Here is a 23840-nt window from a genome sequence, read left to right on the forward strand (position 1 = left end):
TCACCTCTGCTCACATGTTTACCTTTGACCAAGTTGTCATTCCTCACCTGTCTTATTGCAGTAGCTCTCTAAGTAGTCCTCCTGCTTTTGCTTTTATGCCCTTAGAGTTTATTCTCAACACAATAGCCAGAGCGATCTTGTCGAAGCGTGCATCACTTCTCCAAACACACCAGTGGCCTCCTTTCTTACCCAGGAAAAGCAGGAGTGCGCAAGCATGGCCCACAAGGCCTGACAGTCTCACTTCTCCTGTCTTTGTCCTCCTGTCCTCTCTGCACTCTCCCCTGCAGTCACAGGAGCTTCCTTATTGTTTTTCCAAGGCCAGCCCATTCCTGCCTCAGGCCCTTCCTCCAACCTCCTTCAGGTTTTTGTCCACGTATACCTGATATACTTCTCAGTACCTAAAGTTGAAATCCTACCCACAAGTACTCCTTGATTTTCTTTTCTGCTTCATCTTTCCTAGCAGCACCTCCCAGTATCTGAAATACTATATATTTTCCTCATTCATTCTGTTTATTGGTTTTCTCCTTACTGGAGGGATTTTGTCTGTTTTGTTCATTGTTGCCTGGTACATAATAGACATTCAGTAAATATTTGGTGGTTAAATCTATCCTCTATATCCTTGTATATGCTCTCCTTCTTAAATGCATATTTCTATTCCAATCGTTTTCCCACTCATAAATGTTAATAGCCCACCCTTTTTGCCTACCAAATTTTGATCAAACCAAATTAGCCTACCAAATTAAGCATGACACTCAAAGCCTTCCACAAAAATGGCTGCAGTTTGCTTTTTCCTAATCTTGTTCTCCCACCCTTTTTAGCATAATTATCCTCTAGTCCTTTCATATTGGATCATTTCTTTTTTCATAGGTGTTCCTCTTAACACATCCGCATGACTTTTGATTGCATTTATTGCTATTCTTGAATATTCCTTCTCCCTTCTCCTTTCTCTTCCTGACGATCCCCTATTCCCATTATTGTTTTACCTGTTAAAATCCAGCATCCCCTACAAGTCTATAGCAGCGCTTCCTGTCCATGACAGCACACCTTGCCCTTCAGCTGTGCGTGATCTGTCCCTCTGACAACCCGGTTGACTTTCCTTTGTATCTGATATTGGTTGTACACTTACCTGCTCTTTTCTATTAGATTGTCACCTCCTTGCCTTGAACATTCTGGAGCTGTATGAACTGCTGTTGAATTTTTACTTCACTCATTTAGATTTATATATATGGCTTTACATTTTAACACTGGTATTTAGATCATATATGCAACAAGGTGTATCAGCTATGTAGAATATTTCTTGCTTACTGATAAAACAAAGCTAACTATGAGGGAAATGTTTAAAAACAGTTGCATGTAAGGAATTCACTTTGTTTCAGTTTGGTTTATTAGGCTTTAAAACAATCTTTACCATATATGTATTCAAGGCCATTTTATACCATTTTGAACGTTTAAGATGGAAATGACATTTGTATAGTAATCACATAGCTATTCACATTTAAGAATTTTACCATTTTATAATGAAAAACTGTGAAAATAGAACAAAATTCAATACATAATTGAAGTTTCTACTGTTAATCATGGTTTTATATTAACAAAAAAGTTCTCGTTGTTGATTTTTTAACTATTGAAGCATTAGCTGAACCTTTCAGTTAGTTTCTCATTTAAGAATTAGGATATAAGTGAAGAAATCTTTCTTCTCTGTTTTATTTCTGTTATTTTTGTTCCCTTAGTGACATTGCAGGAATGTTGCTGAAATCTACAGGAAGTTTTTTAGAATTTGGCTTACAGGAGAGCTGTGCTGAATTTTGGACCAGTGCTGATGATAGTAGTGCTTCAGATGAAATAAGGTGGAAGTTACACTTTCTTTCCTCTCCTTTTTCTTATTTCATGTAGTTTACTCTTGGCAGTAAGCCTAGAATGAGCCTTGTTCAGGCCAAATTGTGTTGGACCTTAAAAATTTCGATAGTAGGCCTAAAGGAATTTATTTATTACTGTCTTGCCTTTTCTTGTGACCTCTTGGTTATGGTTTTATGTGAAATTTTTTTTGAAGTTGAACTTCGAATTTATTTAGCCTCATAGCGCTTTAGAGAAAGGGATAGATATTTTAAGTGAATAAAGGTGAGTAGAACTATCTCTTCCCATGTGTTCTAGAGTGTTTTAAATTAAATATTATCTTTCCGCCCTTTAAAAACCCCATAGTGCTCTGTTACTATGTTTTTATGTTTAGCTTGTCCCTTCTATTGAACTTTAAACCCTGAAACCATGGCTTATTCATCGTTGCATTTTCTCCAGTGCAGTGCAGGTAGTGTTTAGGTTGAATCATGTGAAATTGCTGTTTTTGTGGCATAGGTATCAGGCATGTAGCCATTTAGTGGCCATATGTCAGCCATTTCATATGATTCAGTCTTAGCAAATGCTGGGTCAGTGGAACCGACTTCTCTAGAGCTGAAATGTTTTCTCTCATCATACAGTTTGATGGAAAACACATTTTGGCTTTCAGAACATCTGGCATGTATGTCTTTATGCCAAAAGAGTAAAGTTCCTATAGATTCTCATCTGGGGGAATATTGAATAACTGAGAAAGGAAATGGGTCAATTTGTAGATAGTCTTGGATTTTGAGAACTAAGATGTTGAATTCAGTATTAACATGGGAATTCAAGAACTAAGATAGTGACCTAGAAAGTGGCTCTTTTGATGCTCCAATTGGCTCTTTTTACCAGGGATGGGTCTAAAAAATGGGTATATATACAGTGAGGTACTAGAGCTAGCTTGTACTGACTTGAGAGAGCTAATTGTGTACATTTCTTCCCAATTCCTTGCACAACAATATCATACTGTTAGCTTGAAATCAGTTATGGGAGTATTTACACTACAGAAATCAAATTACCAAATACCACAGAAGGCAACAATTTCTGAAGAGCAAATTGTTAAACATCAGCATACCTTTTAAATTAGATTATAAGATAAAAACTAAAAACTTAAACTATTAGAATAAAATCTTTAGAATATTTAACTTATTTAAAGGTTTTTTAATATGCCTTACTTATATTTAAAGAACAGAAGTATTTTCAAGAAAACCTCAAGGAGCAAACTTCTGATTGTTCCAGAATATATTCACAACGGTTGCTCGCTCCCATTTTTAAAAAATGTGCACTCTTCATTTATTAGCGTGTTTGGGATTGGCTTCATCTTTATTGTTATATATCTCTTACAACTCTGGGCTCTACCTTAATGTATTCTAACTGGATTTCAATCACCTTCCCAGGAGATCTGTTATAGAGATAAGTCGAGCCCTGAAGGAGCTCTTTCATGAAGCTAGAGAAAGGGCCTCCAAAGCTCTTGGATTTGCTAAAATGTTAAGAAAGGTGAGTTAATCCTATTTACTTTTTTTCTTATTTATTTTTTATCTAATTTTTTAAAAAGCTAAAGAAGTTTCTTTGTACTTTGATCCTAGGACCTGGAAATAGCAGCAGAATTCATACTTTCAGCCCCAGTTAGAGACCTTCTGGATGTTCTAAAATCAAAACAGTATGTCAAGGTAAATATTTAAGATGGTATAATGGAACTATTTGGCCTTACCTAGTTTACTTTGAAACAAACTTTTTCTTAAAGTTTCAGTTAGTAAATTTTTCAGGCTTTGTAGGCTATACATTTACTGTAATATAAGACTATCCCATAATTTCCCAGTGAAATAATTAGTAAAACTTTTTATATTTGACTATATTAACTTGTTTTAAGAATGTAGATAAAAGAATTGAATGTTCACTTAAGCTATTTAATGTATTAATTTAGCTACATAGACATTTAAAACAATTTATTTTTGAATAATTGTTATTTTTCATTCCTACATTTCTTAAGCAATTCAGACTATTACATGAATTTTTGACATCAGTGACTTGTTCATCACCAGATTCACTTTTTTTTTTTTTTTTTAAGATTTATTTATTCATTTATTTCTCTCCCCTTCCCCCTCCCACCCCGGTTGTCTGTTCTCTGTGTCTATTTGCTGCATCTTCTTTGGCCGCTTCTGTTGTTAGCGGCATGGGAATCTGTGTTTCTTTTTGTTGCGTCATCTTGTTGTGTCAGCTCTCCGTGTGTGCGGTGCCATTACGGGCAGGCTGCACTTTCTTTTGCGCTGGGCGGCTTTCCTTATGGGGCGCACTCCTTGCCCGTGGGGCTCTCCTACGCAGGGACACCCCTGTGTGGCAGGGCACTCCTTGCGCGCATCAGCACTGCACATGGGCCAGCTCCACACGGGTCAGGGAGGCCCGGGGTTTGAACCGTGGACCTCCCATGTGGTAGACAGACGCCCTAACCACTGGGCCAAGTCTGCCACCCAGATTCACTTTTTGAGACATCTCTTTACTCCTATTTAAGTTGGTTGAAATTTAGCACTTTTACAATCTGTGTATGACACTAGAAGTTTTATCCCAAGCCCACAATTTTAATCCCACTAACGTGGGTAAGTGTGATCTGCTCAAGATATGATTACATGTGCATTTCTTGTTAAAATGATCTTTTTTATTTTTATTTTTATTTTTATTTTAGTATTTATTTTATTTATTTGTCCCCATCCCCTTATTGTTTGCACTTGCTATGTCTGTTCGTTTTAGTTTTCCTTTTTTTAGGAAGCACCGAAAACCAAACCTGGGGCCTCTGGTGTGGGACTGAGATGCCTAATTGCTTGAGCCACCACTGCTCCCTGCATCTTTGTGTCTCTCATTATGTTTTCCTCCTTGTGTCTCTTGTGTTATCTTGTTGTGTTGGCTTGTCTTCTTTAGAAGACACTGGACTCAAATCTGGGACCTCCCATGTGGTAGGTGGGAGCTCAATTGCTTGAGCCATATCTGCTTCCCTAAAATGATCTCTAAAAAGCTTTTTATGATACCCCCAAGAATAGTGAGTCTATATTAACACTTTTTGCCTTTTTACTGAGGTAACTTTCTGTGAGCATACCTAAATAGCATCGACTGAGGTGGTTTCAGACCGACTTCCTCCCCTTAAGAGTGTTTTCTTTGTTTAAAATAAAACAATTAAGAGAGTGCCTTATAATTGGAAAAACTTTACAAGCACCTGTCCACCAAAATATATTCCTAAACTCTCTCTCCTCCCTTTCCTCTTCAAACTACTGCTGGTGGTTCTCCTCACTGCCCTGATTAATGCCTTTCCTATACCTGCTTATCATTTCCAAAGGCCCAGACAGTGACTTTTACAGGCTTGTGGACCACCTAGTCTGTGCTGTGGACATACATACAGGCCTGCCTTGGAGCCACTGTGGGCTAGGTACCAGGCCACTGCAGTAACACAACTATTGCAATTAAGTGAGTCACCCAGATTTTTGGCTTCCTAGTATATGTAAAAGTCATGCTTACCCTGCACTGTAGTCATAAGTGCTAAATGTGTGGGAGCAGTATGTCTAAAATACACACACACACACATACACATACCTTAATTAAAACAGAGACACAGAGTCAGCACATGCTGTTGGAAAAATGGCACTGATAGACTTGCTTGATTCAGGGTTGCCACAAGCCTTCAGTTTGTAAAAATAAAAATGTACTATCTTGAATCTCAAAGAGAAGTGCAATAAAACAAGGTATGTCTGTATAAACTAATGGGTGTGACTGTGTTCCAATAAAAGTTTATTTACAAAACCAGGTAGCAAACCAGGCCCTCCTGTAGAGTAGTGTTTTTTCTCTCATCAAATCTAAATGACAAATGAAAGCAAGGTGCAAATGCATAATTAGAAATCTGGGCTCACATGGTTTGTAAAAATGTAAAATCATGCCTGAAGGTTTATAAGAGAAAGGGGTTATAAAGGAAGATTAAAAATAATATATTGCTCCACAATTTTTCCCAATTGGATAGCTGTCTTGTGGGATCATGGGGGTGCAGTGGAAAGAGCTTAGTCTCTGCAGTCATTCAGAGCTGGATTCCTGTTTAAGCTTCTGATATTTATTTACTGTATCTTAGACAAGTTCTAAGCTAAGTTTTCTTATCTGAAGAACTTACTTCCTAGGGTTGTTTTGAAGGTTAAATGTGATAGTTTGTGTCATAGCAATAAACAGTAGCTCTCTTCCTTTTGTACTTTATACATGTATAATATGTGCTTATCATCTCAAATGGATTCCATTCAAGCTATTGGCACTTTGCTCTCTTACTGCTATATTATAGCTCCTCAGCTATTTCCCCTCCTTCCACCCAAACACACATGGACACGTTCCCAGGTAGCCTGTGATGGCTGCATTTTGATTGGCTATATGCTGACCTGCAGAGTGTGTACTTTTTATTTAGATGACAGTGAGTTAACAGAAAATAATGTCACAAATTTTGTGTTTTTTCCTTTCTTAGGTAAAATGCATATACAATGAGATGCACAGATATGAAGTATACAGTTGATGAGTTTTGACAGTTATATGGGCCCGTATAACTTGTACCACTGTCAAGACATTTTCATCAGCCCAGCTTCCTTTTTGTCCCCTTCCAGTCTAGCCTACCTCCATAGGCAACCGCTGTCTCTGATTTCAGTCACCGTAGATTGAGTTTGTCTGTTTTTGAATTTTATGTAAATGAAATCTTTTGTGTCTGCCTTCTTTTGCTCAAAATAATGTTTTTGAGATTCATCCATGTTGTGTGTATCAGATCATTTTCCCCTCAACTTATTTTAATTGATAAATTTTTCCTTTTATTGACAGTGTTTCCTCTTTGAGAAATCTGTTTATTCCCAGATTGTGAAAATATTCTATGTTTCCTCCAGAGCAGTATAGTTTAGCTTTTATGTTAGGTCTGTGACGTGAAGTAGGTGTTGAGGCTTTCTGTTTTCCATGTGTTTATTCAGGTGTTTCCATGTATTAATATTTATCCAGATGTTGCCTTAGTACCTTTGTTGCAAATCAGTTGACTTTACATGTGTAGGTCTACGTCTGGATTTTCTATTTCTTAATCTGCTGCCTGTCCAAATAAGGCTTTAAATCAGGTAGTGTCAGTTCTCCAACTTTGATCTTAATTTTTGAGGTTGTTTTAACTATTCTTGGATCTTTGTGTTTCTGTATAGATATTAACATTTGCTTTTCAGTTTCTTGGAAGAAGTCTGCTGAGATTTGATTATGATTGTGTTGTATCTTTAAATCACTGTGGAGACGATAGTCTTAATATTGAGGCTCTTGGTTTATAAAATTGTTATTATTTTGGCTTTAAACAGTTATTTTTTAAGCGCTTCAAAACAAGAAAATGTTTTATATTTACCCGCACATTTATGATTTCTGACACCTTTCATTCCTTTTATAAATCCACATTTCCCTCTGTTACCTTTTTCCTTCCGTCTAAAGAACTTCCTTTAAAATTTCTGGTAGTACAATTTGCAGGCAATGAATTGTCTCAGCTTTTTGTCTGAAAAAGTCCTTATTTCATGTTCATATTTGGAGCATATTTTCACTGGGTATAAGAATTCTGGCTGTTTTTTTTTTTCTTTCAGTACTTTAAAGATTTGTTCCTTACATAGTTTCTGATTAGAAGTTTGCTGTCATTCTTTATTTTTCCATATGTATTGTCTTTTTTTTGTCTCTGGCAGCTTTTAAGATTTGTCACTGGTTTTTAGCAGTCTGGTTATATGTGCTTAGGTGTAGTTTTCTGTATATTTTATATGTTTTGAGTTTTATTGATTCCCTGGATCTGTAGTTTTATCAAGTTTAAAATTTTTTCAGCCATTTAAAAAATATTTTTTCTGTTCTCTTGTCTCTCCTTTCCTTCTGAGAATCTTCAATTAGAAATATGTTAGATTGCTTCTTATTGTCCCATTGATGCTCTGCTTATATTTTTACTAGGCATTTTTAAAAATTCATATTCACTGATCCTTCAGTATCTAATCTGTTGTTGTTACCAGTCTTTATTTTTCTTATCTTGAAATTCCACATCAGTGTTTTTAGATTTTGTTTCACTTCTCATCATTTTCATATTTTCTTCACGTTCTTAAAAATTAGAAACATTTATAATAGTTATTTTACCATCCTTGTTTGCTAACTCCATTAGCTCTGTCAATTCTGAGTTTGCTTCTCTTGACTGATTTTTCTGTGGGTGATTGGTCCTATTTTCTTCCTTATTTATTTTTTATTGGATGAAGGACCTTTTGAATTTTGTTTTGTGGCATGTCTCGTCATTCCTTTGTGTAGCTCCAGGTTTCTGTATGATGTCATTTTTCTTCAACTTGAAGTTGTTACTTTAATATTTCTTGTAGAAACAGAGTGTTACCAGAGATAAAGAGGACTATTTTGTACTGGTAAGTCAGTCAGTCCAGGCCTATCAGTCATTAATGTGCTTATACTTAATCATAGAACTTCAGAATGCATGAAACAAAATCTTATAGGGCTAAATGAAGAGATAGACAAAGTCACAATTACAGTAAGATATTTTAACACCCATATCTCAGTAGCTGATAGAAAAAAATGGCAGAAAATCAGAGAACTTGAAGGTAAATTCCTTATCAATTGCCTCTAATGCTGGTTCCCACAGCTGTTGCACTTTCCAACTGTTTATCCTCTTCTCTTTCCTTCTTTTTCAGTTCTTTTTTCTCTTGCTACTACTCATGGGTTTCCTAACAAATATTGTTAGAAAAAGGCTCAAAATGATAACTTTTCTTCTAAGCAGAAAACCAGTCAGTCAGATTACATGAAATTTATTCTTTTTCTAAATATTTTTTTGTTGCTGGCTCCTGAAGGTATCTTCTTTTGCCAAGAGGGAAAGGAAGAATATATTTTTATTTCTCTGGCTAAGTCGAAATCAGTAATCAATAAATTTTTACTGAATATAAAAAATTAACAGATAATAGGTAAATATACATTTTTATATAATGTATATATTATGTATATAATGTATAGAATAGAAGCTCTGTTTTTTAATAACATGACATTAGCCATATCCAAATTAAAAAAAAATCAAATAGTCATAAGCAGTGGAAGAAAGAGCAAATTTTTGTGAAGGAAGAAACAAAATCGGTGTTTCAAAGGGTTGAGACACAGTTTACTTTAGATAAAAAGAGAAAGAAATGCTTAGTAATCTCAAATTGGCCAATCCCATATTGTCTTTCTTAATTGGTACTTTTTGCTTTAAACAACATTTCAGCTGAAAGGCTTTGTAGACTTTGTTTGAGAACATGAAATTACATTGGCATCATACAGCTCCAAGTAACATTGCTTTCAGTGGTAGAGCCGTAGAGTCATTATGTACTTTTCCTTGGGAGTTGTATTCCATAAAGTAATCTTGATGCTTTAAAAAAAAATGCTTTATTATTATATAAAGTCAACCTTGAAGTTATAACATGATTTTGAAAAATGTTTTCCTTTCCATGTTTTTAAATTTTGGGTTTGTAATTGTTTACTTAACTTACTACCATCTTTTGTTTTCTTTTTATAAATGTGACATTTGCCTCAATAATTCAGATTATTGGGGATTAATAAAAGCTTTTAAGGATTAATGCATCATTTTTTTTCCAGAACATTTTTTTATTGTCTTTTTTTTTAAAAGATACATAGATCACGCAAGATGTTACATTAAAAAATAGGAGGGGTTCCCATATACCTCACTCCCCACCCCCCACCCCCACCTCTCTCACATCAACAACCTCTTTCATCGGTGTGGCACATTTATTGCATTTGATGAATACATTTTGGAGCACTGCTACACTGCTTTTAATTAGTTGTCAACCAGAAAATTATATGTAAATTAAACATATGAAATTACATAGCTCTTCAACAAAAGTTCCTAAGAAGAATATTCTGCATCGTTGTCTTTGACTAAACCGGAATCCTAGTGTAATTTTTTGAAATCTCAAGCTCTTCAACAGCTAGTTTGCTTTTTTTAAAAAATAACCTATTTCTATAATGAATGATGTTCCTTAATATAAGATTTTTGGTTTATTTTCTTTCCAGATACAAATTCCTGGGTTAGAAAACTTGCAGGTGTTTGTTCCAGACACTCTTGCTGGAGAGAAGAGTATTATATTGCAGTTACTCAATGCAGCGGCAGGAAAGGACTGTTCTAAAGATTCTGACGAAGTGCTGATTGATGCCTACCTGCTTCTGAGCAAGCAGAGCGATCGGGGTCCTGATGCTGACGGCAGCTGGGGCACGTGGGAAGAGCAGCCTGTCAGAGTTGTGCCTCAGGTGGAGACAGTCGATACTCTGAGAAGCATGCAGGTGTGTCTTTTACTCCCAGTCTCCATACCCCTGGCTTTCTACCCTGCACCTTTAGCAGTATTCCTTAAAGTGCTCTTAGAAAAAATGGATTATTAGCCGCTTGTGAATGACTGGTTTAACTGCCATAGTAATCTCAAGTTTACATTTCCCCAAAATGTGCCTTGATCTTTTTAATAAATAATTTTGCAGCATAGCTTGTTTAAAAGATCTCATAAAGTTCAGTAAGTATATTAAATTGTACTGGCGTATTTGAACTAAACCATCTGTTTTATTTATATCTTTTCTTGGTTCAGTCATGTAGTTAGGGCCATATAACTCATGATCTAAAAGAAATTATATTATTTAATCTGTAGCTCTAGAAGTACTCTCATTTACTGGGTATTCAGTTTCCATTGTTCCAGTAAAGACTATCACCTATCAGGAATCAATGAAAATTTATATAACACATGATTGAAAGCGCTAAGGAACCTCGTGTTATCTCTGTTCCACTCATGGGCAGTGATAACGGGAGTGCACATGCACCTCGAATCTGCTCTCTTACATTCCCTGTCTTCATAAAGAGCACTCTGCCCACTCAGTTGTTTGAACCACAGACATGATAATTACTTTAAGTTCAGTCCTTCCCCACTTCCAGTTAATTACTGACCCTGTCAAGCCCTGAGTATTTCTGGTATATCTTCAGAGTCACTATATCTTCAGAGTCACTGCCATTGTCAGAACTTCATCATCCCTTTCTTGCACTACTGGAATTTCTTACTTTTAGTTACCATACTTCAGGTCTCACCTTCTCTCCCTCCTAGTCTATTTTGTTTGTCTTAGTGCTGCCAGAATGGTCATTATAATACCTATACCTGAACAGATCACAAATCTACTCAAAACATTGAAATGCCTCTGTCACTTAAAGAATAAAAATAATAACGAAGTCCTGATTTCTTAATACATCCTACAGGGTCCCTCATCCAGTCCCACTTTTACATCCTGACATGCTGCCCCAGCACACTCTGCTTCAGGAGTTTTGAACTCTTTAGAGTTCCAGGATACGTCCAAGATGTCTTGCCCGAGCAGTCCCATGCCTTGTCCATACTCTTCCATCTGTCTGGACTCTTCTATCCTCTTTCCATCCATTCCAACCTAATAATTCTTATCCTAAGCGTAATGAGCTGCCGCTTCCACCTAGGGCTTGCAGGCCTCCATGTCTCTCCCTCACTCTCCCATGCACATAGCACATTTTTATGTCTGTATTTTCAAAAGGTTTTCTGAAATAGCTGCTTTCCTCACCTTCACTTCCTTTGTCCTGATTTATACCACTAAGCATCTCTTAGCTAGATGTCTGCATTGGTCTGTGAACTGCACCCTGCTTTTACTCTCAGATGCATGTAGAAGTCAGAGAGATCTTCTAAAAACTTAGATTACACTATGCCTTTCCTTAAAATGCTGCATCTTCCTGTTTCACTTAGAGGACCATGCCTCTTTCTCCAGCCCCTGCTCCTTCCACTCTGACCCTTGCTCACCACTTCCCATGTTGGCCTTACCTCAGCTCCTCAGATTTTCCAAGTTCATTACTGCCTTAGATGCTTTCCTCTGCTCTAGCAACTCTGCTTGCAGGTCTTAACATCTGTAGGCATCTGTGAAAGAGTGAAATAAATTTTAAAAGAGGAAATGTATGTATACTTAGGGAATATTGAGTGCATGGAAGAATTTAGCTTTTTGGAATATGAGCTATTTATAAAATTGTACTAACTATTGCCTCAGTGTGTTTTGGTAGGAGACCAGGCAGTCAGGAAAATCCATTTTTACTCACTCCATGTGAAGTCTGTTTTTGGTTATGGTAATTTTAAAAACATAAATATTCCCTTTGATTAAACATTACATGCTCTTCGTGGAGATTTTGAAAAATTCAAGAAGAAATGAGTTATCCATAATCCTGCCATCCACAAATAACCAGTAATATGTGTCCTTGAATTCTTTGTCTTATGCATTCTTACATATACACACACAAAAGAGAAATATGCACTTTTTTATATGGTTCATTTATGTATGTATGTAACTTTGAATTCAGCCTTTTTAAGATTCACAATGTATCATAAGCATGTTCCCACATCATTAAAACATTTCTATAAACACTATATTGAGTAGTTGGATAACATTCTGTCAATATAGGTACCATAATTTATTTTACCATCCCTTTGTTACTGGAAAAATAAGTCGTTTCCAGTAATTGCTACTTTTTTTGTAGTCCTGTGGTGAACATCTTTGTATGTAAATATTTGTTTATATCCATGGGCTATTAAATCGGTTATCTTTTTTTCCCTTATCAAATCGAACTTTTATTTTCATTAAGATGTCAGTTCATGAAATTGAAATGCTTAGTCTTTAGTACCATCCTCTCTGCCTTAGAGTTTCGAGATGTTTTTTGTCTAAATGTTCTATGCCATTTTTTCAATGAGTATTTATTGTGTGCTTTTTTTGTTGTTATAGTAAAGATAGGTAAACAAGGAAACAGATACCATGCACTTATTTTTTTATTTGAGCTACCACTTAACTTTGAGTTCAAGGTCTAAAAAGAGTAGTCTGAATTAAACTTTTAAAAACCTTTAATTTAAAAATTTTTTAACAAGGCACTCATTCTCTACTATCTCTTCTAATGGAGGAAAGCAATAATATGTATAATCAAAAAATGATTTAATTTTTGGCTTTTATATATAATATACATATATATCAATTATATTTTAATATTAACACCTATATTGTTCTGGGAATATGGACACAAATCTCTAGAATTTAATGGGGGGAGTGGGTAGTAAATTTGTGAAAAGTATAATTATAGACCTAGTTGAAATAAATGTATTAATATCTTTATATCCTTATAGTACTTAGAAGACCTGGACTTACATAGTGTTATATGCTAGTGGTTAAAAGAGATCTGACTTTCATGAGCAAGTTTTGTGGTTTCATCCCACTAATATGACTAAGTCAAGACTGTAAATACATTGATACAGTAAAAAATCACAAATTAATACTAGTAAGGGAGATACACAGTTTGGTTTAGTGAAGAATCTGAATTATAGCATCAATTTCTATGTCTATAGTCACTATGTTTCATGACTATAACTTGAGTAACAACAAGGCTGTGAACTCTCTGGAAACATACAGGCATTATTGAGTATAAATAAGATGTTTGCACTAGGATTACAGTTCGATTTGAATGGCTGCTTGTAAATAGCTTGGATCCCTAAGCAGTTTAAGCAAGCTTTTCCTTTTTGTATTATTTCTGACATTTATATAGATTGATTCTGTAAAGGGAAACAAGTATAGTTTCATTTGAATTATTGGAGATCTTGACTGTATGGAATTTTATTTCTATATAAAAGCATTCTGTAACTGTTTTCTGTGTTCTTAACAGAACTTTGGTGCTATGACAAAGTGTGATAACCACATTGTGAACTCACAGATTGGTAGAATGTCAGAGTTGAAAGGAACTTCAGAAATTTAGTCCAAATTCCTTGGAAGTCAAGCAAAGTGACTTCTATAATGTAATGACAGGAGTGAGATAAAATTCAGATCTCCAAAGTCCCTGTACACTGCTGTTTATAGTAGGCACATAATAACTGGATGGTAGTGGGCGATATAGGACTTGAATTTGCAGGTGCCAATCATTGAGTGACTTTGTGGATATTTTTCTAGTACTTTTTAGCAAGAACCTGTGTTAGTGAAATTTTCACAAGAGCATACAATTGAATGCTCTGGCCTTGCCCCTTCCCATAGGCACCTGGAAGTCCATCTCTGCCTCTCTAGTTAGCTGCTGGGATAGTTGTCTTGGGGCCCTTTTTCATTCTGCCCAAAACCCTAGAAGCAGGGCCCACGCAGGGAGCTGCTCCATAGGAGCAGCTTCGCTTCCACATTACTTGCTGGCCTGGGAATTTCTGAGGTTGGCATTCATTTTGTTTTGTTTTGTTTTTGTTGTGTTGTTTTCATTTTTTATTGTGGTAATATATATATATATATATATATACACACAGCACAGAATTTCCCATTTTAACCATTTTCATGTGCATAGCTCAGTGATATTATATTCCCATGTAACTGTGCTACCATTGCCACCGTCCATTACCAAAACTTTTTCATCAGCCCGAACTGTACCCATTATTAACTCCCTGTCTTAGTTTTCCAGGGCTGCTGTAACAGTTCCATAGACTAGTTTGCTTAAAAACAGGACTTTATTTACTCACAGTTTGGGAGGCTAGAAGTCTAACATCAAGGTATTGACAGGATCATATTTTCTCTGCAGTCTCTAGCATTGTTAATGGTTTCCTGGCGATCTGTACCTCAGGCTCTCTCTCTGTCCCATGGCCATCTGGCTCCTTTGTCTCCTACTCCCTTCTACTATTGTGTCTAAATTTCTTCTGTTTATAAGGCTTCCAGTTAAATTGGATTCAGTTTGGCTTCACCTTAACTAATAGGATTTTTGAGGATCCTATTACAAATGAGTTCACCTGCAGAAGACTAGTAGGGGTTAGAACTTGAACATGTCTTTGTGGGGATCATGATTCTATTCACGGTGCTCTCCATCATTCCCACCCTTCTTCCCCGTAACCCATAATCTTTCTTTCTGCATCTGTGAATTTGCTTTATTCTAGGTCTGTGATATAAATGAAAATCATATAATATTTGTCCTTTGTGTTTGGCTTATTTCATTCAACATGATGTCTTTAAGGTTTGCCCATGTTGTTGTATATATCAGAACGTCTTTCCTTTAATAGCTGACTAATCTTCCATTGTATGTAGATATCGTATTGTGTTTATCCATGAATCTGTGGAGGAACGCTTGAGTGGCTTCTACCTTTTGACTATTGTGAGTAATGCTGTTTAAGCATTGCTGTACAGATATCTGGTAGAGTCTCTGTTTTCATTTCTTTTGGTATGTACTAGAAGTGAAATTGTTGGGTCAAATGCTAATTCCATGTTTAACTTTCTGAAGAACCACCAAACCATTTTCAACAATGGCTGCACCATTTTGCGTTCCCACCAATAATACATGAGGTTTCTGTTATTCCGCATCCTCGTCAACACTTGTTATTTTCCGTTTCTTCTTCTTTTCCTTTTCCTTTTTTAAAAAAAGCCACCCTAGTTTGTTTTTAGCCTGGGGGTTGAACTAGAATTGGAATACAGTAAAGGGGTCTGTTTTTATGCTCTGTGTTTGATTTTCCTCCAGGTGGATAATCTTTTACTAGTTGTTACACAGTCTGCCCATCTCACCATTCAGAGAAAAGCTTTCCAGCAGTCCATTGAAGGACTCATGATGCTACGCCAGGAACAGACATCCAGTCAACCAGTCATTGCCAAAGCTCTGCAACAGCTAAAGGTATGTATTTTACCATCAACTCCACCTCCGCTAGTTTACTTACTTTTGGATGTAATGTTTAGGAAGGGTCAGTATGTTATAATGTAATATCATTTAAAGTATTTGAGCTCTTATATTGTTCTCCTCAGTTTCTTCCTTCCACCAAGACATACATTTTCCTAAACTAAACAAGAATAGATGTCTAAGCTAAAAATAAATTTCCAGATCTTGACTGGAAATTTAGAATTTTAGAATTGTAAGTGATAGAAAATTGAGCAGTTACTTGACTTCGTAATGGTGACATGGCTAGTTAGTAGCAAAGTTGACATGGAATTTAGGTCTCTTCATTGCTAGTCTAAGTTTCTTTCTCCTTTTGCAACTGCCAAAGTTTACAAGCAGTACTCCATACCAAAATGTAATCTCAAAGAATATTTTATTTACTCCTTCATTCAACAAAGAGTTCAGCCAGAATGAGTACATTTTAAAAAGCAAACTGTAGACAGGCACAAGTGACTTCAGAGTTTGCTACAAACCACAGCCTAGCTTTCTTCTCCCATTATTTCCTGTTTTTACCATTTTCTATTTTGTACCCCATTTTATCAGTCTTGTTCTCATCCATAAGTTCCACAGCCCATGCATTTAATTAAAACATGAATTCTTAAAGAAGGACTCCTTGAAATTACAAGTACTTTGATAAACATTTGTTTTTCTTGTCAGTTTGATTTGTCTTATTTATATGTACACACTTAACTAAATATTTAACTCCTCTCTCTTATTGATTTAATCCCACCCTAATACCAGGACAAGGGACTTTTGTCTTTTCTTTTAGTTTGAGTCAGTGGGCTATGTGGCATATGCAACCTTTTATAAAATACTGACTTTTCCTACACTTACGGCATCTATAGCATAAGGACCAGAATCCCATGTACAGGAGAGGGAGAGATTAGGAACTCCTATGAACTGTACACGGAAGTCCAGGGAGGGAGAGGCTAGATGCTCCTGTTAGCATCCAGTGGCATTTCAGCACTGGAGGATTCCAGAAGTTGCACATTGGGAAGGCACAGACAGACAAAGGAGCACTTGAGCACTGGTTCAAGGTTAAGGGCATGTGCACTGAATATCACATAGTCTGAATTGTCTGGATCTTGGTGTCCTACTGGAAAGTAATGAGAGATAAGTCTGGTAAAATAATGTGATGAAAAATCAGATTGCTGAGAAATTTGGGGTTTTCTTCCTAAGCATTGGGGAATTATTGAAAATTTTTAGAGTAGGTATATTTATCTTGGTTTTAGGGAGACTGTCTTAGTAGCATTATGTAGGGGAGACGGTGTGATGGAACCCGTGTGCACGAACGTGTGTGTCTGAGGGTGGGTGGAGAGGTGGACTGATGTGGAGCTATTGCATTAAATCCCTTAGGGAGCAGCGAAGGCTGGACCTGGGCTCCACCCCAGCACCATGGACATTTGGGGCGGCTTAAGTCCTTGTTGTGGGGTTGGCCTGTGCGATGTAGGGTGTTCAGTTGTGTCCCTGACCTCCACCCACTAGATATCAGTAGTATTGCCTCAGTCATAAGAATCAAAAATGTCCCCAGATACTGCCACTGTCCTGGGGCAGGGGTGGGGGGGCAAAATCGCCCCTGGTGGAGAACCTTGAACTAGGGACTGCCGGGTGAATAAGGAGGACCCTCCTGATTTGGTAACATTTTGGAGGACATTTAGAAATATATTGCTTTTTTATTCTGTGGCATTGAAACCATGTTTATTCTTGAGCCAGCCACATGGTGGCAGGGAAGGGGGAGGACATGGTTCATATGGGAAAATACTGAAGGCACAAGCATCTATTCAAAGGCAAGATTGTAATTAGGCATTGCCATTTTAAGTGGATTTTTTTTCCTTCGGTGTTTCATAAGGACAGCTTTCTTGATGTTAAAGAATGCCTAATACGAATAAAAGTGAAAATAATATAAACTCCTCTATATTTGGCCATCCCTTTTGGATAACCAGAATAATTTTGTAGTAGTTAATGTCCACGTGATGCTGAAGAAATCTCCCTCTAAAATGCAATGTGTTATGTGGTTTGCTTCATTGTGGAATAATCATGGTTTGCAACTCTTCAGAATGATGCATTAGGGCTGTGCAACAGGATAAGTGATGCCATTGACCGAGTGGACCACATGTTCACATCAGAATTTGATGCTGAAGTTGATGAGTCTGAGTCTGTCACATTGCAGCAGTACTACCGAGAAGCAATGATTCAGGGATACAATTTTGGGTTTGAGGTAAGTACAAAATAGGAGGGAAAAGAATACAATTTAGTAGTTGCTTTGTAACTTGCTTACAATAAGTATAATAATGACGTTTGTACAGCAAATTTGATAATTAATTGTAATCACAGATTAATAAAGCATGGCTTCTTACACCCTCTGCTGAATATTGGAAACATTAGTTTACTTTTAAACTGTCAGAACCTTGCCCAATTTTTATTTTATTACTGCTACCTATTTATATTTTAAAACCTTCTTTAAGAGATAGGTTTAATATCATAAAAGCACATTCTTGATTTAGTAATTTTTTAAAACTTTTAGTAGTAACAGTTATGAAACTGCATTTTGAGACACTACCCTTCATAACTCTTCCATACTTTTTTCAGAGTATGTACATTTTAATGGGATTTTGCTTTTTGTTTTTAGAAAATGACATTTTGAAATAGACATGACATTATAGTGTTTAGGTGTTTCTATGAGAGTTTTCTTCTTAATTTTGATATACATGAAATCTTCTTACAGTATCATAAAGAAGTTGTTCGTTTGATGTCTGGAGAGTTTAGACAGAAGATAGGAGACAAATATATAAGCTTTGCCCGGAAATGGATGAATTATGTCCTCACTAAATGTGAGAGTGGTAGAGGTACAAGACCCAGGTAATGACCAAGCAGGCACGTTTCACTCGTGAGTCATGCGGGATTGGTATTCTTTCATTCTCAGGTATTACATGGAGTTTTTCAGCAGATGGCACAAAGAGCCGCACTCTGAATTCTTCAATCAGTTTTTTTTTTCCAAGTGAAAATATTTACATAAAAACCCCATAACTCTTGAAAAACTTTTTAAAAAAATTTTATTCCAAATGGTAATTTTTGAGGGAGTTCACATTCTCCCTAGATAAGTTCTTCCTGATTTTCCATTTATTTCCATCCCTGATGAAATTTAAGACTTAATTAGTATAAATGGAGAAGAAACTGGTAACTAACTTTGTTTATTAAAAGGTCATTTTGCCCTTTTTCCCAAAGGATCACATTATAGATTTATTCAATCCCAGGTATTTTTATATAGAGACAAAAATGTGTTATGTGCTAGATAGTAATTTTCCAATTGGATTACTTTTCAGTGCTGTGTATTCTAAAACTGCTCAAGTATTTTGTTGGTTGTTCTGTGATTATTGAACTTTTATATTTAATAGGTGGGCGACTCAAGGATTTGATTTTCTACAGGCCATTGAACCTGCCTTTATTTCAGCACTACCAGAAGATGACTTCTTGGTATGGAATCTTCTAAAGGTTTTTTTTTAAAAAAATTAAAAAGTACTTTGATCACTGTCTATTCCTTTATTTTACTTTTATAAAAAAATATTTAATAGTTCTTAAATCTTTTCTATATAATTGTAATGATAATGCTGAGAAGTTAAAACATTCTTTATAACATAGGTATTCATTGCTTTTTTCTTTTTTTTAACAATATTGTTTAAGTAAGTCAGTGTATGGTTATAAACCCTGACACTTCTAAAATATTTGTTAGTTTTTTATTCTGAAAAATGCTGACCTTTGTTGCTGCTGTTTGGCAGTTTAATGAAGAACAGGGATTAGTTAATTTATTTCAGTATGAGTCATTTAAGAGCAAAATGCCTGAAAGTGAATATTATCACTGTTATTCTCATAAATTCCGTCAGCTCAAAAAGATGTTCAAAATGTGAATTCATTCATTTATTCTCCAAACAGTATACATGAAAAATCCCTTGCTTGTGGAGAGTTGAAAGCTAATTCGCTTTTATTGATAGAAATGAAATAGAATGCCATGTTATTTTAAATTATGTAGAATTTATTTATGTTTATGTTTAGTTTCTTTTAAACTAACTTTGAAAATATTTACTAATTATAGTATATTTCATTTAAATATACTGAAAGTCTCATAAGTACTACTTACGTAATTAAAAGATTACACGTTTTTTCTCTTCCCCTTTCCCGTTTTCCTTGGTTCCTAGAGTTTACAGGCCTTGATGAACGAATGCATTGGCCATGTCATAGGAAAGCCGCACAGCCCTGTCACAGGTCTGTACCTTGGTAAGACCGCCGTTACTAGCCTTTCTCCCGGAACCTACTGGTTTGGGTGAGCAAAATGGTTTACGAGGTACTTTAAGTATGTTCAGGAACATGGCAATGAAAGTTAACAGAAATGAGGTATGTATGTAGAGAACACCACAGTCATCTTTTCTAAATCCAACAGAAAGATTAAAATGCCAGCACAAGGTACTCCATGTTAGCCAGCAACATCAAATTGCAAAGTGGGTTTCTTTCTTGCACTCCAGCACATTCTCTTATCTCCCTTGAAATCTTTTCTTATGGGAAGGACAGACTTGAAGAAAGAATATTCGGTCAAGGAGCAAGAGCCTCTCCTGCTGCTACTGGATGATCTAATTGTCCTGCCCCTCCTTCCTTAATTTTTTTTTTTTAATTGCAATTCTTTTTTTTTTTTCTTTGTGGCACATTCATTGCATTTGGTGAATACATTTTGGAGCACTGCTGCACCCATGGATAATAGTTTACATTGTAGTTGACACTCCCCCCCAGTCTTGAAGGAGAGAGATGGCTTGGTTTTTTCCCTGTGGCCTTCCTCAGTACCCATTTCTTTGCTTAACTATAGTAAACTCCCATTTGATATTACTTTTAAAAAATCAAATTACATTCTGCTACTATCACTTTATAGTTTTTAGCATATATCTTGAAGCTTTAAAAACAAAACAAATATCAGGAAAAGTTCTTAAACCCAGGTAAATATTTTTTCCCATTGGCTTGAGATAGTCTGTAGATAAAGCAATGCACTATTTTTGTGTAATAAATACCAAAAATGAAAAATTGAAATGTTATACAATTTAAATTATACAAAGTAAAATAATTTTTAAATGGTGAATTTATTCAGTGCCAACTATATTTCTTATAAAATGTGTTTGCTAGCTATAGAAAATTTAGTGGGCCAGGTTTTAATCATTGGTTTAAATTCACTAAGTATATACCTCTTTTTTGTCCTGTGGCTGTTATGAAAATGAAAGTTATTTATAGAATTATTTCAGCATTTTATATAAAACATGCTATGTTCTTATCAAACTTTTCTTAAGCATATTATATGATTGGCTCCTAAATTATTTCTTTCAGAACACATACGATAATTCAGTAAAAATCATTTCCTAAAATATTTTATTACATAAGTAATCATTTTCATTGTAGAAAAATTATAATTTGAAGAAGTATGTAGAAAATGTACATAGAGCAATATTTTCAGTATAGAAAAAAATACTCATGATCCCACAATCCAAAAGTAATCACTAACCTTTGAATCAGCTGATGTTCCAGTATGCCTGTCTTTTCCAAAACTACTGATTAATTAATTAATAGTGCTTTTTGTCCTCATTCATTGCTGTTTATCCTCTTAGCCACTATGGTGCAGTGGAAGTGGCACTGAACTCATAGCAGATTACCTGATAGTTGAGGGACCTAAGGCTGCTCATTGAATGTCTGTGAGCTTCCCTTTCTAATGCTTAAAATGGGATGCTAGTGAGGATTAATTAAATGAGGCAATAACATTGGTAAAGTGTAGTGTTCTACAGATGGCAGGTGTCCTTCGATTTTGTGCTCTTTTCTCAAAAGAAAAGCCAAAGCACATCACATGTTGGTGCTTGCCCATACATCTTTCTCCCCCGCTGCTCTACCCATGTGAATAATGAGAACAGCCTGGAAGGTAACGTTCCATCCTTTCTGTGTGCTGATAGAATCACGCAGGGTGTTCTTCTCTACCTTTTCCCGTGCTCACAAGCATTTTCAGTGTTGTTTGCTTTCCTGCCAATGTTTGCTGTATAAAAACTGTATCACATTGGATATAATTCTCTTGCTTTTTGCATCTGAAAATTGTGGAAATTCCTCCAAGTCGACAGATATAGATATAATTTGTTTTTTTTAGTGGCCTCATTGTGTCCATTGTGGGCACAGTTCTTTCTACTGTTTCCTGAAGAGCATTTGTTTTGTTTTTGCCATTCCATGACGGCCATTTCTGTAATAAGTGTTCACCACTAGCAGTTTATGCTTATTGGCCATCTGATTTTCTTTCCAGTGAAATATCACAGTTTTGCAGTGGTAAATATACATGCTATTAAAAAAAAGTTTTAGTTCACTGTTTACTGCATGAAACAATAATAAATTTATATCTATTGTGTTTTTTTAAACAGAATGTCTATTTTGTATCTTCATGGGAAAATTGTGTAGTGATTTTTTACTCAGTAGTTCCCATTAACTTTGTTGAATTAAAGACATTACCATCCTTTTTTTCTTTCTTTCTATCTTTGGATAGTCCTTGGATTTTTTTCTACTTTGTCTTATGATCATTGATGTAATGAACTAAGGATAAAAATTGCCTGAAATTTTTGTTAATTGCTTGATCTGTATCTTCCAGGTTTGTTTTGTAAGTTCTGCCTTGAGCTCTTTCCATTTTTGGTATTTCTATACCCTGTGAGATGTTATTAAGTGCAAACAAACAAAAACCGTGAAAGGAAGTATTTCCATGTAGACTATAAGTATTATAGGAGAGAAGAGAAGATATGACTTTAAAAATAAGAAATTAAGGGGAGTTAAGCAGAAAGTTAAAAGCAGAAGTAAGAAAAACATATTAGGGAGAAATAAACTATAACACATGTTCAGTACTATTTACATTTAGTTATTGGGAAAGTGAAATGACAAGCATTTTTGTAATGACTAAGCTCTCTTATGACTTTTAAGTTCCATTTAAAATTTTATCTACTACTTTCTACCAGAATATTTGAAAGAAAAAGAGAAGAAAACATGCTCTAAAAAAGGAATAACTTAAGTTAAAACTATGCCCCGCCCATCTGGTTTGGCCTAACTCATTGTGCTCAGGAAAATGCTGGGAACTCTCCTCTCACCTTAGGACCGTTGAAGTGTCACCAGTGATTATAACCTAAGTTGATATAAATGTTCAAAGTGAAGATAGCATAAAGAGCTTTTAGTTAGGGAGATGCCAAATAGGTCACATTTTTATTTATGCCTAAATTGGTTTTAATTTCTTGTTTAGCATACATTCTGTATGCTTCAGTCCAGGTTTAAAAAAATGTTTTTGATGGAGAAATGTTTGAATGCCTAATATATAACTTGATTAACTTGTAAAAAGTGATGTTTTTTCATAATACTTGTATATGTAATATGGATTTTTTACTTATATAAATGGACTTAATTTGGTCACGGGCAAAATTAAGTAGCATTTCATTTACATTTAATTGCCTGGCCTGGCCGATTTCTCTTGACCACTTTAACAAGTTGCATTTGTTGCCGTTTTCACTGGCAGCTATTCATCGGAACAGCCCGCGTCCTGTGAAGGTACCTCGATGTCATAGTGACCCTCCTAACCCACATCTAATTATCCCAACTCCAGAGGGATTCAGGTATTTGTTGCTTACCTAGTGATTTGCTTTATGGATTCTTCTCTGACGTGCATGCTAATACTCTTAAAACTACTGGGTGCTTGCTTCTGCTAACTGTGTTTTCTGTGTTCTTAGTCATACATTTTTTAAAGCTCTTATTTGTGTTATCTTGAAGACTTGCTGTAGAACCTTAGTTGCAAGAGCAAATTTAAAACAGACTCGTACCTTCCAAGATAACTCTGTTTCTCAGCTTATTATATCCTCAAGCTACTAAATGCTTTCTAGCTTGTGGTGATTCTTTTTCTTTCTTTCTTTGAAAAATTACCGTAGGAAAACAAATTTGAGTTTGCATAACATAGTAAACATTGGAAAAGCAATAATCTCAATTTAAAAGATGAGAAAAAACTGGAATGATCTTCCCAGCCTTGGCTTTCATGTGTATATGTAGTTAAGAAGCAACTTGAATACTAAAGTGAGTTTAGAAACTAGTAATTTCAAAATAATACCTTGAATGTGGTGGCATTTCTGCATCTTGAGGTAGTTTCAGAGTTATTTTCATTTGAGAGGATTTTCTAGGAAAGGACCACAATTATTTTTTCAAAGCTTTGAAGTTA

At 35.6% G+C, this 23840-nt stretch overlaps 1 protein-coding gene across 4 annotated transcripts in view; it reads left to right on the top strand.

Moving 5' to 3' along the window:
- Window positions 1–23840, top strand: part of MAP3K4 (mitogen-activated protein kinase kinase kinase 4) — a 145810-nt gene that overhangs the window by 90897 nt on the left and 31073 nt on the right. For 2 of the 4 annotated variants that reach the window (XM_004449808.4, XM_012520437.3), the window contains exons 7-16: window positions 1731–1847; window positions 3267–3366; window positions 3456–3539; window positions 9925–10191; window positions 15404–15553; window positions 17649–17810; window positions 18318–18451; window positions 18988–19066; window positions 19786–19864; window positions 23151–23247. In XM_004449808.4, coding sequence (XP_004449865.1) covers window positions 1731–1847; window positions 3267–3366; window positions 3456–3539; window positions 9925–10191; window positions 15404–15553; window positions 17649–17810; window positions 18318–18451; window positions 18988–19066; window positions 19786–19864; window positions 23151–23247 — 1269 coding nt within the window. The remainder of the gene's footprint in view (window positions 1–1730; window positions 1848–3266; window positions 3367–3455; window positions 3540–9924; window positions 10192–15403; window positions 15554–17648; window positions 17811–18317; window positions 18452–18987; window positions 19067–19785; window positions 19865–23150; window positions 23248–23840) is intronic. The other 2 variants (XM_004449805.4, XM_012520429.3) reach the window with 1 other exon arrangement.

The sequence above is a fragment of the Dasypus novemcinctus genome, chromosome 28 (genome assembly GCF_030445035.2).
Source record: "Dasypus novemcinctus isolate mDasNov1 chromosome 28, mDasNov1.1.hap2, whole genome shotgun sequence".
Classification (NCBI taxonomy): domain Eukaryota; kingdom Metazoa; phylum Chordata; class Mammalia; order Cingulata; family Dasypodidae; genus Dasypus; species Dasypus novemcinctus.